This window comes from Plutella xylostella, chromosome 26, assembly GCF_932276165.1.
Source record: "Plutella xylostella chromosome 26, ilPluXylo3.1, whole genome shotgun sequence".
NCBI lineage: Eukaryota > Metazoa > Arthropoda > Insecta > Lepidoptera > Plutellidae > Plutella > Plutella xylostella.
This window is the reverse complement of record NC_064006.1, coordinates 3,763,281-3,786,032: the sequence shown is the minus strand read 5'-3', so window position 1 is coordinate 3,786,032 and position 22,752 is coordinate 3,763,281. Positions and strand designations below refer to the sequence as shown.

Genomic DNA, 22,752 nt, shown 5'->3' with positions numbered 1-22,752 from the left:
AACCCGCAGTGGACCAGCGTGGTGGGGAAATGGTCCAAGCTTAGGAAGGCAGTTTTGGACCTTGAGGATATGCACAAAGGTTCCACTCGAGAGAGCCAGGTGCAGGTACTTACACGCCCACCCAGAATAGAATAGAAATAGAATACAATAGACCTATTTTATTAACGTCTGGTTTATTTGAGTTTAGTTTTTATGTTTCCAATCCCTTGCAGCCCTTACAGGCTTACATCGTGATCAGATCTGTAAGGCCATTTGAACATATTAACTAGGTAGGTATATTATTACTAATTGTGAGTAGGTGTAACTTAGTAAGATATAACCTAACTCCGTAACACTACGTAACGACATAAGTGTAAGCATTGTCAATAAGTTTGGACACGAATTTCGCTCATAACAGCACTTACACGCCACTTTAAACATTCTATCAATACGAGTTACGACACAATCCTACATGGACCACCAACTTTTCAACAAACAATGTTTTTTTATCATTCATTCTGAGAATTTCCAGAAAACAGGCATAAAAATAGGGCTTTTCGTGGCCGGGTAAAATAGCTTTCTTGCATATCTACCTAACTTAAGTGCGATGATTATGAAATTCAAGTACACTATTAAACGCACTCGAAGATATAATATTTAGCTTGTAAAGAAGCGAGGCAATCGTTTTGTTGTTTGATACGTATATCGTAACGTATGTATACGCATAACATAAAGAGAAAAAATTTTTTTTTTTGTCATTCATATTTTTATTGTAACGAAAAGTGTTACCGCGGCGGAACCCCTTGGGTAACAATGTACTATTGGACGCCACACGAGCCGTAAACAAAACACGGAATGGAAATACTTTCAAACACACATCCAGTTTAATGCATTTTGAGAGATAAGAAAACATTACCGTTTTGGAAATAAGAACAATCGCTTTTAAAGTTTTAAGAGCGTGCCTTTATTTTTGGGCGTGGTTAGTCATTAGGTGTTTTGAAATTTCGTTTACTCACACAGACCTAAAGGTTGTCTGGAAGAGTTCGCTTTTGCAATAAGACGGCCCGTTAGAGGTATAGTACCATACCATACCACTCGAGTACGACTGATTATTCCGGAATCACCGCTTCAGTATTTTTATTATGATTGTAGTGATCACACGCTGTATTATATCACTTTCGTTCCCTGTTAATTTTGACCTCAAATATTAGTTATCCCATGACCATCAGATATTTTTTCACTATGTTTAGAAGTACTCATACTTTTCCATTGAGGTAAATGCTCCGGGAAAGCCCACAGACATAGTCTCTCTAGGAATTCCATTTTCAAACGCGAAGAGATCCACGACTCATCTCGTGTGAAAATTTTCAGTTCTGCCAGCCAGTGTCCGCGCGGCCAGCGCACAGAGCGGTTGTACCATAGAGCTTAGTCCCTGCGACAAAAGTTACGCGCCAACTTTACGCGTCAAATAAAAAAACTGTGACAATTTTTTTATAATTTTACGACCGTGTACGCAATAATTGAAATTTTAATTACAACAGTGAGTTTCTTTAGTGTTTCTTGTGAACATTGTTAAATTTACTCGACCAGATTTGGCGTAAGTACATTTCTTTGAACTTTTTTTTATTTATTTTTACACTCTGCGCGTAATTGTGATTTCGGCCGGTGAAGTGGGCTATTGATATAAATAATGTTAGTAAGAGATTCTGAATGAATATGTATGCCAAGTGTCATGTAGTTTGTGTGACAACAACATATTGGGTTAGCGAAAAAAAAATATATAAAAAAATACTTGGACCGGTTTTCCGCGTGTCTGTCAAACTGATAATTGGCTGTAACTTTCAGGCGGCTGGTGCCGACATTTCAGGAAATTATGGGGTTCTTTATTGGCTTTTATGGGAGCATAAAAAACATCGTAGATCGTTTATTTATCCGTCCGCATGATTTCAAGGACTCTGAATAAAACACACATTGGCACCAGTAAAAGTCGCAAAACTATTGTAATTTGCCCAAAACTTTTAATTCTGTTTGTTTTTCTCTATGGACATAGGTAATTAATTAAAATTTCTATATTTTTATCGCGAATATTAAGAAGTCTTCATCTATGAATTCCATCCATATCGTCATTTTCATTTCCTTATTCAAATAGTGACACTTTTCCATTTAATTAAAGTAGGTAACAGGAACCAAATAAAATGAAAAAATGGGAACTCGCCCTTAAACCACATAACAAGTAGAAAATTATTGGGTAGGTATTTTGGATTGAGATTAAGGTAAGTAGATAGGTAGGTACGGTCAGGTGCAAAGAAACCTGACCCCCCTCTCATACTAACAATGCTTCTGAGGAGGGTCAGGTTTATCTGCACCTTACTGTACTTACATTTTTTTATTTGAGAAATTAATAGTTTATTCGTAGTTGCAACATTTATCTAAGTATTAAAAAAATGCCTGACGAATCCAGCCCTGTCAATATTTGAATAGAAAAGGGACTAAACCTTATCTTTCAGACCCTTAAAGGGTCACTTTGTACGAGCATCTTATTTTTTATACAAACACAAACATCCATTGTTAGACTTAGAACCTTACGTTATGATTTCTTGAGAAACTGACTAGAGGGACGCAACTCTCCAAACTAGAATAGCGTTCTGTTTCTGTATGTATACCTACCCATTAAATTTATAGGTATCACATAGCCAGTTATGCCTGGAAAATGGAAAATAAAAAAAACAAAATAGCGTTGGTTGACTGGAAGAGATCGGTTTTTTTAGGCTTATTTAGGCGATAAGTATGCTTTTGTATACTTACTAGTTAAATTAAATCTCTTCATATTTTTTTTTCCTGTAGCTAGGTATGTATTTTGTGTACAATAAAGTGTTTATAATTTAAATAAATAACAGCAAGCACTTTGCAAAATTGGAATAGCCTCATTTCGGCTTACACTCACTTTGTTTTTTAAGAATTAAAATTACCTTCCTACCCTGTACTTATTTGTTCTAAATAGAATAAGTATGTCTCAGTTTAAAGTGCAAGAATTGGAAGATTAGCTTGAAGACTGGAGTTTTTTAGTGTGTGTCTGTCACTCAAATCTCAATGAGCTTTTGTTCATCAAAACTTTTCCACACAAATATTAGTAGGAAGTTTCCCGAAAAGATTTTTCTTTGTATTAGACGTGAAAAAAAACTTTCGTGGATCTGTTGATTTTTTTTAATACAATATTAATTTATTTCGTCGATTCTCACATGTATGAGAATCTTCGCATAGTCACAGATTACTAAATACGTTATAGTGCCACAAACTTATCTGTTCCGGTGACAGCGAACTAAATTGATCCATATCTCATTACTTACTAATGAATTGTATATTTTAAAACATTAGATGGGTTTATTAACACCGCAAGAGTGAAATAACAATACGAGCAAACTTAAAATCTTATAGAATTAAGAAATATTAAAGATTTATTTGAGCTGTCACCGGAACAGATAAGTTTGTGGCACTATACTACGTAATCGTAGTAAAAATATCACACTTGCTTTTATATTCTGTGCAATTAATTTCAATAAGAATCAAACCTTCTTGGGTTTTACAGTAAATCTAGACGAAATAAAAATCTATTACGTTTATCTTACCTTTTCCTTATTATCGTGATTTATACGGTGTCGACTACTGTCTTAGATTAAGAATATACGAAACAGATGGTGTGTTACTTACAAAAACATAGCAAAACAGTCCGCATTGTGTGTAAGCCCTGTCCGTACAGCGAATATTTTTCTCTGGGCGAATTAATTCGCACGAATTATATTCCGCGCTCAAAGTTCGCCTGTTCACAACGCGAATAAAATTTCTCGCGATTTTTGTAACTTCTATGCAGATTCCGACTGAGACGTGTAATTTTTTTTCTGCAAGTGCGGATACTCCTATACTATTCAATGTGTTACAGAATTGCGCGGTGGAATATTCGCTGTGTGGACAGGGCCTTAATGTCAAACCGTTTCAAGTTTAACCTAATGACAACCATTATATAGTAGTTTGCAATAGAATCCAACAATCATGTAAACAAATATGGCGGGCTGACATTGACAGCGTATTGTTTATGCCCATAGTGATGTCATAGTGTTCTAATTTGATTAAATATATAAGCCATAGACTATAAAATAAAACTGATTATATATAAAAAAGTGTTTATTAAAACAAATTTAAATCTTCGTCTTCGTCATCATCACTATCAGAAGTGTCGCCGGTGACCGTAATTATAAATGGAACCACTGTGTCATCGCTTGCCGTGTCTAAAATGCCGTCGAGCTTTTTCATTTCTTCCTCTTCCTTTTTTCGTTTTGGTTAATTATATTAGGCTCTTGAAAAAAAATTTTTATTGTATTCAAATAATATTAAATTAAAATAATTTATTAAATTAAAAATAAAAGATAACTTCAGATTACGAACAACACTAACTTTTCAATGACTTATAGAGTTCGATGAGTAAAAAACTAAGATGACAGCTTGTCAAATACTTCGAAATTTTTACGTTGCAAATGTTTTAACAAATTTAACTTATAAATACAAGTTAAATCGTGTTGAAGATAATGTGAAAACAATGGTGCGTTCGTTGAAATCAGACTATGTTCATAAATTGATCGAAAATGTATGTGATTACGGAGTAATCGTGACAATTTGGTTTGTTTACATGATTGTTGGATTCTATTGCAAACTACTATACCAATGGATACAGTCACAAATCTTCTGACCTAACTCATTCATCATAACAGCTCAGTGGTAGAAATGGGGTCTTAATTAACGAGACCTTTCTTTGGCACTGACACTCCATCTAGTCCGTATTAAAACATCGTTGACTGTCGACACTGACTTAGTAGTAAGTCTATAAATGGCCAGAAAGTATCCTTTCGCCTGTAACGTTTGGGACCCTAGTGTGTCTTCATTATAGAACAATCCTACAATCTTACTATGAAAGAGTAGGGTGACCATGTAACGATGCAATACCAAGACATCATACCTATATAGCTGTATATACCTATAGACGGCACTGTAGCTAAGGCGGTAGTGAAGCTGCTTCCGAAGCTGAGGGCCGCGGGTTCGAATCCCGCCCAGGGCAAACATTTGTGTGATGAGCATTTGTGTTTGCCTTGTGTCTGGTTGTCGTTTATATATTCAATATGTATATATCTATATATTTGTGTAGATATATCAGCTGTCCGATACCCATAACACAGGTTCTACCTAGCTTGGGGTCGGATGGCCGTGTGTGAGATGTCCCCACATATTTATTTATTTATTATTTATATATTTTTAAAATAATATAATTAAAGTAAGATTATAATTTATTATACAGGTAGGTACTTTATCGTTGTAAAACATAAGTGCACTCGTTGTAAACATGGGTGTTCTCACTCACACACATTACGACCAGGAAGACATTGGCCCGCTATTAAAGTTCTAACCAAATAAAATAAAAGTTTCCTTTGGGAACTCTTATTTTATTTGGTTAGAACTCTTTTTGAATTCAACTCAACTCAACTCGACTCGGTTTACGTAAAAAAAATATAATAATATGTCACACGCGTATAAAGTTTCATGTATAGGTAGGTACCTCCGTAAATTATGTGTTAGTATATCAAGTCTCATATTTTATAGCTAGAGATGTTATCGGGTTTTGTAGGTCAGGAGATTATTAGGCATAGTTTATAGTGGAAACTAAGAAAAAGCAAATTCTAGATTTTATGCTTCGTTTTCAACGGGCGAGCAAATTGTTTTAAGCTTTGATGTACGCATTACTACGCGTGTAAGAATGCTATGAGGTTAACATAACTAGAGAAAAAAATGAATTTTATTGCTCATAAAAATTTACATAGTCAAACCGACTAATGTAGATCTTGGTAATCATCTGCTATTTTTCTTTTTTGCTATATTTGTCTTTTAACATTATTAGCATAATTATATATAGGTAGGTACCTACTTACTTAGGTGATTTTAAAAAAAAATACGTACAGAGTTGATTTATCTAGACATATTTTAGTAGGACACATATTGTGAAAGACAACATGCATACTTAAGTATTTCTGTTTTACAGCTGGGCTACACGTAAGTAAAGATTCCTTTTATAAATAAATCGATGTATCTATGACGTCATTCAATCGGAGGCCACAATATTTTGATGAATACTTAGCATTTAAATACACTTTTGTCTCCATTTTTGGCTGGTCAATAAATTAATTTTGTTATAAGCCACTCTGAGTCAGTTGCAAACCAAATACAGAGGATTCATAGATAACGTCAGATTGAATCACCATTTAAGGTAGGTATGTCTATTAAATCAACTTTCACTTTAAAAGTGGATTTGAAATAATAATTCTAATGAATTTCTTTTAAAAAGTGGGTTAAAAAGTGAAATGTACATTTATTGGCGGTAAATGAGTAAGTATAGAATAATTAGACAAATTACATACTTAATTCGGTCCAGAGTAAGTGCATAAAGATGACACGCGTTTGATTAAAATGCTTATAAATTACACAAGTTTCTAATCATCGTGTAATGAAAAAAAACGTAATTTGTAAAACATTCCTAATTATTATTTTTTGTTGATGAAAATACAAAAAAAACTATTTCTACAATCTCATAGGTTGTCCGTTTGTCCTATAATCAAATTGCCTAACCTGCACTTGACGAGTGGTCCCACTGTATGCGTCCCTACTCTGTATCTGAGTAATGATTGCATTAATAAACGTCACAGCGTATGCTCGCAACAGTGAACAAATCACCGCGAGTGAACACCGCTAATATGAGCTCATTCAGTTGCCTTTTCGTGGGTATTAAATTATAAAAATGTATTTTTTTGGGGTGTTAATGCTTTCATATCATGATGCATTGGTCGGATTTGAAATTATTAAGGTAGAAATAAATTTTTAGAGTTTTTAACTATACCTACAATCTTTATCTCAAAACATGTTTCTAATATAGATTCTCGAATAGGTGCATGATCCACTAAATTATAACTTTATAATGTAGCTACATAATACTTTATTTTCATAAATAGTGAATTTTATGGTCATACACAGACGTAAATACTTAAGTATATCAATCTAATACATATACGGAAGAATAGGAATTTACTTTCACAAACATTCGCATATACGTTTTTGCTTGCTAAATAGCTTCCTAGAAGATAAGTAAAAATGGTGATAAGCAAACTGCAAACACAACTGGTACAGTAGTGGACTAAAAATTTGAAACAAATGAAATTACAAAATATTGTTTTACGGCAGGATTCGAACCCACACCTTCAAGAATGAGAGCCGAGACTTTACTAACTTTGACCTATTACTACTATTACCTACTGCTGATTTATACATCTATCTATGTTATATTTTTTGTATGTCTTGTATATCTATAAAAACTGTACTTATTTTCATTCCGTGGCTAAACCTGTTAAAAACAGTCCATATTAGGAATAAGTAAAATAATAATGATCACTAGATTTCGTAAACGATCTTATGTTTAAGCTCACATGTATTTTTTTCTTGGCAGTCTTCATCTTTACAATACAACCTATTGCTATCTGCCAGAAAGTGGCAAAATGTTTGCAATAAGAGATAAGACAATTTGCTTCGTTTAAATAACAAAAAAAAATGTAGGTCGCAGCTGAAACTAAAGACGTATGACATGATTTTTCAGTGTCAAATGGGTTTTGCAGTAACTTTGTAGATTCGAAGAATTTGTTGAGAGTTAGATGGAGGGTCGGATTAGAGTGTTTCGAGTCGATTACCGGCTGTACTTTTTGGGATGAAATTTCACTGCAAAGAAAACTCATACAAAGAAATTTAATATTCTCCTCATCTCTGATAACCACGGTCAATGGTCATTATGCCACAAATTAACACTGGTGGTTTTTAGTCTTTGACTTACGTGATTAATTTGCTGCCAAAAAGTCTTATATACAACAAAATATTCTCCCCTTTATCATATTCTTTGATAGTCCGTGGTCAATGGTCATTTTTCCATAAATTCTAACACTGGTGGTTTGGACTTATGATGTATACTGTGTACTTGGAGACTATTTGAATAAACAAATCACTTTAAAAGTATGACTTATGTGATTATTCACAAAAGTCTCCAAGTATTCTGATTACATAGTTACCCTACATACTTCCGGCGTGTAGCAACGCGGCCCATTGCACTCGAGACCATAAATCCATTCAATTGAACTCAAAATTGATAATAATCAGAGCATCTGCAGGTACTAGTGATGTATCGACTTTACGATAGATGTTTAAAAAGATGTTGGAAAAACAGGACTTGTTAGCCACGTGAATAAATCTGGAAAATAATGTACTTTGCTACAATGAACTTTTGAAAATATGAGATTTTTTTTGCAATTTATATAAAGTTTTTTATACAGATTTTGTAATGTGGCTTTAGCAATGAAAACGTTCCATTGACATGCATGTTTTATCAGGGTGCTTACACAGAGAATCGGGTCCCCTGTACCGGCCTGCATCGGTAACCCGATAATAAATATAAAAGCGCTCACTCACGGAGCATTTCCCGGATTTTTAAATGTCATGAGCGCTTTCGCATAATCAGGCTACACAGGCACAGGTATGTACCGGTAACCTGATTCTCTATATAAGCACCCTTATGGAACATCAATGGCAGATGTAAATTATCCATTTAGTCCAGTCAAGGAATGAGGTGTAGAGTGCGTGAGCAGGTAACTAAGCGATTCCTTCAGAAACTTGTTCAGGGGGCTTAGGTTGTTAACATAGCAAAAGTCCTGACTCCTAGGTGATGAGCGGGGGGAAGGAAGGGGGGGATAAAGGTACGATTTTTTGGTTTTTAGCTTATATCTCGAAAACGGTGCATCGGAGAGAAATATTTTCAACTAATGAAATGGAGTTCTTAAAATTATCTAAAACTTTTATAAAAGTTTCTGAAGGAATCGCTTAGTTACCTGCTCACGCACTCTACACCTCATTTTGAGTCATTTATTGACTGGACTAATTGCTCACAAGTGTAGTTATATTTACATTGTAGGTATCACTAGGGTAATATTATTTTGTAACAAATGATTACTTATATTATTGCAATATAATGGTTACCACAAGACATCCTTACCATGTTACGACTACTATGCCTACGCTACTGACGGTAATTACAATTGATTTCCAGCTTTAACACCAAGGCAGTTAAGTCCAAATTAAACGGACGATTAAACATTTCGGTTACTTTGATAGCGATTCTAAATATCTCTTATTAATTTATGGGTAACGATGAATGTGCTCGGCGATTGATTTATAATGTAACTATAAATTATCATTGTATTTTATGCGTTTATATTTTTAGATTGTTCCATTTTCTAGGAGGCAGTAAAATGCTATTTTAGGCAGCCAGTCAGCTACTGACAGGCGAATCCTTTTACCACAGTGTCAAACGTCTTCAAGTCACTGCACAGTAAGCGTAACGTATAGTGCGACAAACTTATCTGTTCCGGTGAGAGCGAACTAAATTGATCCATATCTCATTATTTACTAATGAATTGTATATTGATATAGATTAGATGGGTTAATTGAAACCACAAGAGCGAATTACCACTATCGGCAAACTTAAAATCTTATAGAATGAAGAAATATTAAACATTTACGTGAGCTGTCACCGGAACAGATAAGTTTGTGGCACTGTAAAGGGATCGCCTCTGTTTCTTCTGTCAACCAGTAAAGTTATTTGTTTTTAGTTCTTTCGTCCTTCATTATATTTTTTTTTGCACACCTTTTTACTATAGTTTTCCTGTACCTCCTGTAGGTTGGCTGGAAGAAAATGCTCTTAGCATTAAGCCCTCCTTTTTACATTTATTTCAAATATTTGTGCAATAAAGAATTAAATAAATAAATAAAAGGCGATCCTTTTACGTGACGCTTATATGTGCTAAGACCCTTATCTGCCAAAAATATAAACCATAATTGTGATACAGGTCAAACTAAACAAACCCTAAGGGACTGTTTCACAAGGTCTGGATAATGGCTACCTTTGGGATGGTCATTGGTCACTCTCTGTAAATTACTTATACTGTAGAAGACAGTCATGCTGTCTTTTTTCCCACAGGTAGCCATTGCATTATCCAAACATTGTGGAAGAAGGTATGAAATTTGTATTTCTTTGGGAAAGTTGTTCAGTAAAATATAAGGTTTATAATAACGTTTTTAGGCACCATCGTTTTTTATTTACTGTACTTATACCCAAGCCCAAGAGAGTATTATTTGTCAACAGAATACATTGACAGCTAATACTTACTTGGGAATTTCCATGGAATTTCAGGCGTTTTCCTGAAACGGGGTCTCTGGAACTAAGAAAATAGAATTAATCGCCACAACATTGTTCTCATTCTAGAACAATATGTGACGGAGAAATGAACTCACATCATAAAGATTGTAAATATTTGATCCATTCTTGAAGCTCTGCCTGGCTTGGGGTAGGGTGGCCCTGTGTGAGATGTTCCCACATTTTAGGAGTAATTTAGAGTTATATCACGGGAACTTTTTCATTGCTCGCGAGTGTAAATTATATTCTATTTTATTCTCTGTGGGGGTGTAGGTACCTGCACCTGGCTCTCTCGAATGGAACCATTGTGCATATCCCCAAGGTCTAAACTGCCTTCCTAAGCTTGGACCATTTCCCACCACGCTGGTTCACTGCGGCTTGGTGGGTTCACATATCTAGATATGCTAGATCTAGATATTCAGGTTTCCTCACGATGTTTTCCTTTCTGCGTAAGAGCAGTGGTATACATTGCAATTAAATTGAAAGAACTCATTGGTAGGTACATGTCAGCGCCGGGATTCGAACCCGCATCTCTGGCGTGAGAAGTAGGCGCTTACCCGACTGAGCTGCCACCGCTCAGCTGAGTGTACATTTCTCGCGTGCGTTGTCCTATGTAGTTTGGAAGTAAGTTAGCTCGGGCTATACAGACACCGCTTGAACTCCCCCAATAAAACTAATCAATTTACGAACACAAACTTTTTAAACGAACTTTTGGCCGCTTTTGGCAGCATTTAAAGGTGTACCCACACATCGCCTATCTATGGGCATGTTTAAAATAACATTAGGCATATATCTGAATGGCGCTAATAACTTTCTATGACAATGTGTGTAAATAAATAAATAAATGACCAATTATATCCATAATAGGAGACTTATCGATTAAATCTATGTGTTTTGCTAATTTTGGTATAGTAAGAGTAAGTCGAAAGGGAGTGACTCAGATTTCTATTATTGGCCTTCTGAGTCACCTACGAGTATTTACAATACCTTGGGTAAGTATTTTTCTAATACTTTTCTAGGATGGTTTCACATTCACACACATTCACAGTAAAGAATTCTAGAACTTATCCTATCGAGCAGTCCGTCCGCCTGTCAATCTCGTTATTTAGTGCGATCGGAGGATCTCTAATGGACGCGGGAAATGGACGCACTGAGGCTATTCCTTTCTGCATTCGGTACTCATTGTAGAAATTTCTATTATAAATACGGTATGGATATACGAGTATAATATTTACTATACAGGCGGTGTTTCAAAAGTGGTACGCAGACAGTAGTTTACACAGGGCGTCAATCTCAACAACATTAGATTGTTCTGACAACAATTTTCAGTCATAGAACAACGAGGAATCGGGTGACCATTCATACTCAATGCTTTCGGTACCAAAATGTTTAAAATCGTAAATACACTTCGTAAATTTTATTTCGTTTTGACTTCGTGACAATGGCCACAAACTCAAAATTCAACTGAAACGTTTTACACGTTAGCTAAGTAAATTAAATTTTAACAATGAGATTCCTCAACAGAATTGTGTAGTAAACCACAAGTTTAATATCGCTCCAATACGGTTAGCGTGAAATTCTCAATAAATCTGAAGCTGCATACAGCTTTAGGCGAGCAATTACATAGTTTCAGGGGGTTACTCTATATGACAAAAAACTAAGTTTCAGAGCGCTGCTGCACGACAGACGACTCTATCTCGTTGTATCAAACATGCCGATTGTAGAACTGCTCTCGGTCACTTTTCGTCAGTATAGAGTAACCCTCCAGTTGCTCGAGAGCAGTTCCGGGGAATCCCGGGAACTTAGCAAGTTTCAGAGGATATCCGGGAGGGGCTATGTCAGAATAACGTATTTTACTCGTATGTATATGTGTAGGATATAATGATATTATCTGGTACGTAGTTATGCTCTGGTACTTTGTTATGGAGAAGTTACTAATGTAACTTTACAGCTCGCGCTTCAAATATGTATATGTACATTGTTTAAAACCTTCCATCGATTACTGAATGTTGGTGACATAAAATATTAATCTTTGTTTTATTATTCTCAGTTTTTAAATCACTTGAAATTTTAGATCATCGAAATGCAGCAGATAGGGGCATATCACGGAATCGTTAGAATACCAAAACTACTCTCTTGGTAGTCGTGGTTTCGCAAGCCCAACTAAATACCTATCAAGTATCTCAAAGACTCTAGACCTTTATTATTAGTAATTCAGTGATCAATACAGTACTTAATACTCTATTCTAAGCCTTTAAATAAATGGCAACTTTTGGGCAACTCCACTTTGCACATCGTAACTTCGATTCAAGTTTTCAGTTCGTAATAAAATAAAACGACACTAGGCGATGAATGTGAAAACTTTAAATTGGCTTTATTATATTTAAAAGTTACTGTTTGCAACACTGCAACTTTATGACGGCGCCTAACTCAAATTGAGAATTTCAGTTTAATACACCCAAAAGAATTTTTTTTTCATATTAAAATCTAGTTTGCCCATTTACTTATCGTGGGTGCTTTTCCATCCTACATACAGATATGCTGCGATGATAAATTAATAATATAATAATACTATGTGGGACATCTCACACACGGCGATCCGACCCCAAACTAGGCAGAACCTGTAATATGGGTATCAGACAGCTGATACATCTACACAAATACATATATGGATATATATTAAATATAAATATCATCACCCAAGACCCGAGTAAAAATATCTTTAAACAAATATCTGCCCCAGGCCGGGAATCGAACCCGGGACCTTTGGCATAGCAGTCAGGGTCACTAACCACTACACCATTCGACCGTCTAGTCTAGTTAGTATAGTCTTATTTATTGCGGTATTCCCAGATTTTCACGACCGGTGTACCTTTTCTTGAAGGCTATAATTCAGTTGAGTTAATAAATTAAGCTATCTTAAAATACCTTACCAAGAAGTTGTTATTATAGTTGAGTAGTTCTTCGAGCATTCATTTTATAACAAGCTATGTCTTAAAATAACTCTGACTAACTTTAACTTCGAAAGATTCTCAAATTCATTGGAACAATTATCTACTTACTATTATAATTATGTTATAAAGCGAGCAACCTTTTCCCTATACCTGCATTGTACTTACGTGATAGGTCACGAGCCGAGAGCCGAGAGTTAGTACATTTACACATGATACACATCTAGAATCTAGATGTCCAGTTTCCTCACGATGGATTTTTTCACCGTAAGATGTATAGCTAATTGTGCATAAATACCTAGTGTCTTAAGAATACAAATTATGATAAACAATCAAGTTATTTAAGCACTTATTTGTCAAGAAAATAATAAGAGTAGCGACTCTATATAAAGGCTCTAAATTTTAATTTAAGTACCGCTGTCAAAACCTAAAATTCTTCTCAGAAGCCTATCACCACTTCCCATTGCTCAAATAAACTTAAACTCATTTAACTTGTACGAAATTCGATATTCTTCCTACTGTTCCTACACAGGAATTCTGAAACTTTAAGATAATACTTGGAACTTGTTGAATTTGAGTCTAATATTCGTTTTAAAAATGCGGGGTGAGATAAGTTTGATGTATTTAACTAATATGTGGTTACCTAATGTCTGTGATGCCATAGATTCGAAACATGGACCAATTTGTAAACATACTGAAACGAATGAAGATAATAATAAAAATCATTTGTGTTGTCCTTATGTCCCATACTGTCACTTACAGTTGAAACTGTATTTTACGATGTCATAGTTTAAGGGTCTATTTCACAATGTCTGGTTAGTGGCTACCTGACGGATAAAATACATGCTGTCACTCTCTGTTATTATTTTTTAGACAGTGACAGCATGTATTTTATCCGACAGGTAGCGACTAACCAGACATTGTGAAACAGGGGCTAAATCTTTCAAAGATAAAATTACAATAACTTTAGAGTCGGTAGAACAATTTAAATAAAAACATTTGTTTATTTCATACCGAGATGGTATGAAATAAACAAATGTTTTTATTAAAAGTGCTCAGTGAAACGGGAGAAATGTAGGTAGCGTCAGCAGTTTGTGAATTTTAATAAAACGCGAACTTCAGTGACTGTCTTGCTGTCGGTACGCCGGATGCGACTATGCAATAACTACTGCGATGCGTTCTTACAGGGGACCGTTCTACTAATTTATCCTAATTAATCCTAACTAATATTATAAATGCGAAAGTAACTGTGTCTGTCTGTCTGTCTGTTACTCTTTCACGCCAAAACTACTGAACGGATTTGAATGAAATTTGGTATACATTATACCATAGACATATTGACCATAGTCTAGACCACGAAAAAGAACATTTTACATAGGCTACTTTTTATATACTGTGTAAATATATAAATATATGTACACAGTGTGGCATTTTATCAGTGACGTTCCCGTTATGTTGTGCAGTGTTATCTGCCGGCCGGCACGATCTCGCTCGCTGTATTTTTTTTGTGATCGTATGTTAAGGTGCTAGAATACTTTTGCTTATATGGCTTATACCTACTTATATTGTATGACTACGTTAATCATTACCTAAAAATAACTTGTATGGTAGATTAAAATCGCATCACACACAAACCTTTGAAGGCTTATGTGGTGTTGTATACTGTTAATTATATGTACCAATATGTGTTTGTTAATAAATAAATAAATAACATAACATAAAAGTATTTATGTATGTATGCAAGTATGTAAATTCAATGAAAGCAATCTTCTCAATTATATAGGTATACAAAATGTTGTAAACGTGGTATAGTTAACAATTTAGTGGTTCAGGATTCTCCCTAGAGTCACCCCGTTTTCATACCCTTTTTCAACATCTGTGGGGTTACCACAACCGAAATTTGCAACTGGCAATACTTAACAGCGTCGCTCGCTTGTCACACTAACTTTGTTAATTGCTATTATTCGGTGGTGGTAACCCCACTGCATTGTATTATCCTTCCTGAGCCGCGAGCACAGGATTTGAAACCTCCGTTTACGTTGCGTATCGTCAAATGTCACTGTCAAAATGTAAGGCAAATTTGTTAGTTCCAAAAGTGGCATTTGTTTTTTCATGTTTGTGTAGATTCGAAAATAGTTTCGAATCCTGTGCTCGCCGCTCTGGTTAGAAAAATAGTAGAACTAGTCAGTAGCTTTGCGTCTCCGGGGCACATTGTTGTATTATGAGGATTTCGTTACAATCACTTTGTATGTAGCGCGAAATACTCTTTCCACGCTTTATATCGCTTTTGTTACTGAACGTTTATTATTTCTAAGCAAAAGAATGAAATGGAGGAATAATGGTGAGATGGATCCGGGGAGTGGTATTGTCATTGTGTTTTGTTTAACGGGTGTAGTTTATTTGGCCTGAGCCTTTAGATAATCTAATCTCTGTTCTATACATACCGGCTAGAGACACGAACAACATTCGTGATATTACCTAGACTAGTGAAAAGGAATGGGTGTCTCGCTTGCGAGTAAATTGTTATAATAACTTTTTCTTATTATTATTAAAAACAAACAAACACTCACACCTTGTACTGTACTCCCTTGCGGGGTAGGCAGAGGTGCATTGCTGCACCCACTTTTCGCCAGTGTTATGTCATTATTATTAAAAAAATATTTATATTTGCGTGTAGCAGTGGCGGTCAAATCCGCCCTTAGCACAGAATAATAACTAGTCCTTAGGCAGAACTGGAGAAAAAAAATCTCTGTACATAATTTTGACATTGCAATATTACATAATACCTACATAGCAGAATTATAACCATTTTAACCTCAAAGGCCAAAGACGCAAACAAAACATAATGAAACATGCCAATGCTCATAGGAAACAGGTAACAGGGTCGACATAAGACATTGAGGTTCTTCCACGCCCATTCGACAAGACCTCATATAGGTACCCATGAAGATAAGAGAAAATTGCGGATATGTATGCCATACTTTACATGATACTGCTACCGATAAACGAAGCCATATTGGTACAGTCAGCTGAAGAGATACATACGAGTACATAGGCCACCCCAGTGCATATACTTTAATTTTATGATTCACTGAGGGTGCCACGTGACATAGAATATTCTTATTTATTTAATTTCTTTTTTGTATACATACACATTCAAAAATAAAAAAAAATCAAAAGAATTTATTTCGTAAACTTACATACTAGTTACAGTGCTCCAAAATTGATAATGCGCATAGAAATCTTTGACAGATCGGTTGTTTTCGATTATGTGACACATGATATTGACTCCTATTTCTTTCGAACAAGGTGCAAAATGCAAGTGTTTTTTTAAGGCTCTTACGATTTAATGATTCAGGTGTGAAGATCTGCATGTGCATTATTAATTTTGGACAAGTGTACAATAGTTGATGGGGCATCCTTTTAAGTATAAAGTACCTGTGCCAGGCTTCGACCATTTACAACCCTAGACGGACTCATCTCATACATCGCCTACATTGTAAACAGGCCAATATTTTATTACTTTTTTGCGTGACTGTACTGTCATTCCCTCCTGTCATGTCAACGAGTGCATGAAAAAATGTGGCAACGTAAGTAAATTGTTACTAAGTTGGTAGAAAATGGAAACACTATAATAATGTGGTACTTATTTGTTGTACTTATGTGTTATGTTTATGTGGAACAAATAAATGATTTATCTATCTATCTAATGTGGTGATATTTTTTAAGGAAATTTCAATTAGTTAAAATACGTTTCCAGTAGTCCTCTCCGCGGCTTTTTCTAATTATTTCTATCCATTTGCTTCGTCTGACGACCTTAGGCGGGTGGCGGGTAGTGGTTGGATGAGGAAGGCCGAGGACCGAGTGTTGTGGCGCTCCTTGGGAGAGGCCTATGTCCAGCAGTGGATGATTATTGGCTGATGATGATGATGATTTGCTTCGTATAATAGGATCATTCGGTATCCTGATAATACATGTATGTATATTAGAATTTAAGCTGTTAGTGATATAATTACCTTTTGTACCTATAATAAATTATGTTAGATTTTGTTGTGTAAATGTTTACGTTTTCTCGAATACAATTTCACCTCAGCGGAAACTATCACGAATATTTTAACAGATGATCAAGGTAGGGGAAAAGGGGTAGTAACTGGCCACTTAAGCACCTTGGCCACTTTACGTGTGTGCTCCATCTAAATGCATGATCTGATTTAGGTGATTTATATATCTAATGATTCACTAGATCCTGTTGATTGTTTTTTTGATCATTTTGATAATCAATAAGAACTATTTATTTAAATATCTTTATTTAAATGAAAACTATCACTTTTGTGTAGTAACTGGCCACAAATTTTAGTAACTGGCCCCCTTATTTTGCAGTAACTGGCCACCTAATATAATTAACTAAAATGACAAGTTTTAACCTTATAACTACTGCAAACATTATAAAAAACCTATTATGTGTTCTTTCGAAACACACAGCGTTGAGTGAAGAAGCAATTATTTGATTTCTTAGTATAAATAGGAAAAAATGGGTTTTTACATACCAATCTGCTGTATTTTCCTCTCTTTCACTTAGAGCCTGTCCAGACGGAGCGTTTTGCGCGCGTAAGCTTACGCGCGTAGACACTCGCGCGTTCCCGAGGCACTAGAGCTACAAGCACTCCGTCCAGATGCTCTCGCGCGTTTCAAAACTCGCGCGTAAAACGCGTGTCATGCGCCCGACTCTCGACTCGCTCGTTTTACGCGCGAGCGCCGCGCGAGTCGAGATACTCTGGCGGCATTGGAGCGTTCAGTAGTATGCGCGTGTCCATAGAGAGTGGACGTATTTAGATTTGAAATGGAGCGCGATAACTTCGACACCGAACTTTTAATTGAAGAAGTTGAAAAGAGAATAGCCATATGGGATATGGAATCTGCTGATTACGCAAATAGACTCATTAAACGTAGGAATTGGGAAGAAATAGTCGAAATTTTTTGCGAAGCTGGTGATTCCGACGAAAAGAAAAAAACGTTGGGTAAGTGACAATTACTTTATTTAATAAGATTATTTCTTAAACTACGTAGGCTACTACAAACTACTATACCATCTTGTCTTGCCAAGGGATTTTCCCTTCATTTACAAAATAATCAGCGAATCTGTCTCTTATATTCTTAGATCTCGCATTAGGCCTCACTGCCTCACAGTTCAAACTATTTAGGGAAGTTTCGTACAGAGTGTCATCATATCTATAACCATCTCTTAACCTTACGTAATTATGAAGGACACAACAAGCTTTAATGATGTTTTCTGCAAACTCAATGTCAACATTTAATGGTCTATGAAATATTCTCCATTTATTTACCAAAATACCAAAGGAACATTCAATGTAACGCCGGGCTCTGGATAGGCGATAGTTGAAAATTCTTTTTTTGGTTGTTAGAGATTTACCGCAATAAGGGCGCATTACGTTTTCAGATAGACCAAACGCCTCATCACCTACAATCACGTGTGGCAAGGGAGTTGTATCTGTTTGCGATATTGGCTTTGGGTCTGGAATATCTAAAGTTTTGTCGACAAGTTTTTTATACAAAACGGAGTCTTTGAAAATTGTGGAGTCACTACTTTTGCCATATGCGCCGATATCTACAGAAATAAAACAATAATTTGCATCGCATACAGCCAATAAAACAGTTGAAAAATAATTCTTATAGTTATAGAAAAGAGACCCAGAATGGTCAGGCTTTATGATACGGAAATGCTTGCCATCTACGGCGCCGATACAATTTGGAAAATGTGTATACTTTTGGAATTGTTTTGAAATCTCTTCCCATTCTGCTTTCGTAGGTTCTCTCATCACTATATTTTGCAGTTTTAGCCATATGACGTAACAAGTTTTCTGTACTATTTCGATAATTGTCGACTTTCCCAATCTGTAGGCATAATGCAAGTCCGCAAAATAACATCCTGTAGCCAAATATCTGAAAAAAAAATGTTATTAAATATAAATATTTAGTAAGGTCGTTTCAATATTTTTTTTATTATTTCAGGAATGTTATTGCAAAAGAAGTGGAAAGGATTGCGTGATGGCTTTGTCAGAGAAATGAAAAGGATAAAAACCACACCGTCTGGATCAAAAGCCAGCAAAAATAAATATATATATTTTGAACGTTTGATGTTCCTCGAACGATCGACACGCAATAAAACTACTGATAGCAACATCGTTTCCTCGCCTGCTGCACCTGAAGAACAAGACATTTCTGGCGACGGGGAAGATGTTATGAGACCTCCAGTTAGCCAGCCGAAAAAGAAAAAAAAAATGAACGCAGCCGATGAGGAATTTCTTGCCATTATAAGCAAAAATTTAGCACCTAGAAATCAGCCACAAACATCGGAGTCTGATGATGATAAACTATTTTGTTTGTCACTGCATAAGGAGCTTATTAAAGTACCTGAAGAAATGAGGCTTCAAGCTAAAATTGATTTAATGAATGTGCTCCAAAAAGCTCAACGAGCCCCATGTCATTCACCTTCACATTATATTCCTTCACCTGCACCTTCACCACAATATAATCACCAAGCAGGAATGACACACCGCGGACAAAGAGGATTTTTTAACGATACAGGATATAACGAAACAGACCCTTCAGCATCTTCGTTTTCACGTTATTGCACTGGACAACGCAATTCCCAATCTAACCCATCACCGGCGTCTAACTACAATAACCCATCACCGGCGTCTAACTACAATAACCCATCACCGGCGTCTAACTACAATAACCCATCACCGGCGTCTACTCAAGATTCCCAAGAGAGTGAATTGATGGAGCTATACCGAGATTGTTAAATTGATTAAGGGAAAAAAGTATAAAAATAATAAATATTATTACCTCAAAGTAATCACGAGTTTTTCTTCGGCAGAAACAGTATCCTTTAGCACATAGATTCTGTTGGGTGTCAAATCATCTTGTATAAGTTTTAGCAAATCATCGAACGATGTTACTGACATCCGGAAGTAATTGAAAAACTTTTCGTTGTGTTCTCTCAGCTTTGGGTATAATGTTATAAACATACTTTGCGTCATTCTGTCTCGTAGAATTGGATGCACGTTAAATCTTCGACTTTCTCTACGTTTACGACGTTTCCATCGACGGTACGCAAGCCACAACACAACCGCTGTGAGAGGCTCCATTTTTAAAACTGGCTGAATCCGTCCGCCAGACACCGCGCGTAGCAACGCGCGTAAAACGCAGCATCTGGACGCAACATAAATTGAAACGCGCGAGAGCTTACGCGCGCAAAACGCTCCGTCTGGACAGGCTCTTAAGCCAGTGGACAGTGCAGTCTAGAATCTGGATTCTACTCTGTGACGCGCTGTCAAATTTCTGTCATAGCTTTTTGATTTCTTGAATCAAACGCGTTTATATATTTTTGAAAATGGATTTTTTACTAATAATCCATGATAATATTCGTGTTTGTGGAATAAAACAATCAATAAAAGTGTTAATTCACTTAATGTATAAAAAACTCTGTATGAGACATCGTACTTTTCGTCAATGTACAAAAAATAGTTTCGCGCCGCTACCGACGCCCCGCCCGCGGGCCGGTATTAATATTTTTTTCAGAAAACCGAGAAGATCACAAGATTACATGAAGATATTATGATAAATCTCTGTGATAGTGTGAAATATGCTCTCCAGCAAATTGGATTCATACCTACCTTCGAAGTCTGAACTGAGTAAGTCAGAAAACTATTTCACGCATGAATCTTTCGGTACAAAAACATTGCAATTTACAAATGATATTTTATCTTTGTGCTTATACCTTTAAACCAGAAACCAGCTCTGTTCAATGGTGTTTCTTTATTCAAATAGTATTTACGTTGTTACATACTGTATTTACATAGTTTAACTCCATTTGGTAAAGCTAAAAATTCTCATAAGAGAATGCTTACTTATATGAGAACATTTAATTTTGTTCCTATTCATTTAATGCCATGTTATCTAGCATTAGGAAGCCTCCCAGATGGGCTACAGATGCTTGTTAGACCTTTGGTTGTTGGGTTTATAACCTTTACACTGCTTACTTTGAATTTAAATGTTTCAATTGTAAACATGGTATTGATACTTGGTTTCAAAAGTTTGAAAATATTTTCACATCTGGTATTAATTAGTTAACATGTACCTACCTATCTACATAATATACCAACCTTTTGATTGCTGCATGCATAGATGTGTTGTCGCAAAATATTTGTAATTTGTTGATTACATTATTTATTTACCAAGTGTTTATGAAGGGTGACACAATGAAAATAAGTCACTATTTATGCCCTTATGTGGGTCACCTCTGACTACCCCTTCGGGGATTTGCAGTCGTGTGTATATTATACAGAGAACTTTACACTTATATTAGCAGTTTCACTATTGAGACTGTCATCTTAAAATAAATTAAATATGACATGCAGTGCTGTGGTTGACAATATTGACTTGCAACCAATGGCTTAAGCCAGTAGCATAGTTTGACCTAGCGGATGGGTTGATGAGATTATAATTTATAAAATCTCTTGGCTAATATTTATCCCTATATTTACAACTTTTGTTGTCTTATAGGTTTTTTACCATAATACCTTCTTACAACTTATATGTATACATGTTGTTTTATGCTCACATAGCATTTAAAACTGGCTCGGGGCCCCTATTTACCATATTGACTTAGTTATTAACCATAATAACTTCTTACAACATGTATGTATACATATAAATATGTTGTTTTTTGCTCACCCACAGGATTTAAACTGGCTCGTGGCCTTTTTATTCCTATTTACCTATTACCTAGGTATACATATTATGTCCTTTTACATGCGGGTGTAATGGACAGAGCAACAAAATACATTGCCAGTCTAAATGCTGATAGGCACTGGCTATGATGAACTCATGGATCATCTCATAATGTATTTTAACTTTGCATAATTTCATTAAACTTTCGGAAAGTTAAATGTAGCAGTTACTAACTGCAATATTATTGATGACACACACATTGGTGGTGTCGGACCCATCTTCAAGTACCTAATTATTGGGGATTTTATGCAAAGTTTATGAAGGTTTGAACTTATAAGTTCATTGTAATACATTGACCAGTCGAAATGCTGTTTATGGCACTGGTGAAGTAAAATGTATTATATTATATTTGCATAATTGCTGGAACCTTCCTCGCGGAGAGGTAAAATCTTATATGGTATCTGCAATTATTCACACACATTGTTCATGGGATACCTATATATGCGAAGTTTATGATGGTTCACAACCGCTTTATATAGCATTTAACCAGTCGAAAAGCCATGGGCTCTGGTAAACTAAAATGCATTGCCACCAAGTTTTTGCAATTATATATGCAAATATTATGATGTTTAACAACCATTTGTATAGCTTTTAACCAGTCGAAAAGCCATGGGCTCTGGTGAACTTAACTGTACTTATTTTATTATTACATAAAGATAATTAACTGTTTACTTTCTATCT

General features: G+C 35.6%; 3 protein-coding genes across 4 annotated transcripts in view; 2 read left to right on the top strand and 1 right to left on the bottom strand.

Annotated features, from left to right (window-relative positions):
* Positions 1-1,340: 1,340 nt before the first annotated feature.
* LOC105388260 (thyrotropin-releasing hormone receptor) overlaps positions 1,341-22,752 on the top strand; it is an 83,425-nt gene continuing 62,013 nt past the window's right edge. The window contains exon 1 of one of the 2 annotated variants that reach the window (XM_038111503.2): positions 1,341-1,576. The gene's annotated coding sequence lies outside the window, so the exon portion shown is untranslated. The remainder of the gene's footprint in view (positions 1,577-22,752) is intronic. The other variant, XM_038111502.2, reaches the window with a different exon arrangement.
* Positions 17,827-20,130, top strand: LOC125490692. Its single transcript, XM_048630705.1, has 2 exons — positions 17,827-18,272; positions 19,285-20,130. Exons 1-2 carry the CDS (start codon positions 18,095-18,097, stop codon positions 20,079-20,081), a joined length of 975 nt encoding a protein of 324 aa, XP_048486662.1. The 5' UTR covers positions 17,827-18,094; the 3' UTR covers positions 20,082-20,130.
* LOC125490691 (protein ALP1-like) lies at positions 18,274-20,566 on the bottom strand. The gene is made up of 2 exons (XM_048630704.1): positions 20,125-20,566; positions 18,274-19,215 (listed from the first exon to the last, which is right to left on the bottom strand). The coding sequence occupies exons 1-2, from the start codon at positions 20,424-20,426 to the stop codon at positions 18,336-18,338; spliced, it is 1,182 nt and encodes a 393-aa protein (XP_048486661.1). The 5' UTR covers positions 20,427-20,566; the 3' UTR covers positions 18,274-18,335.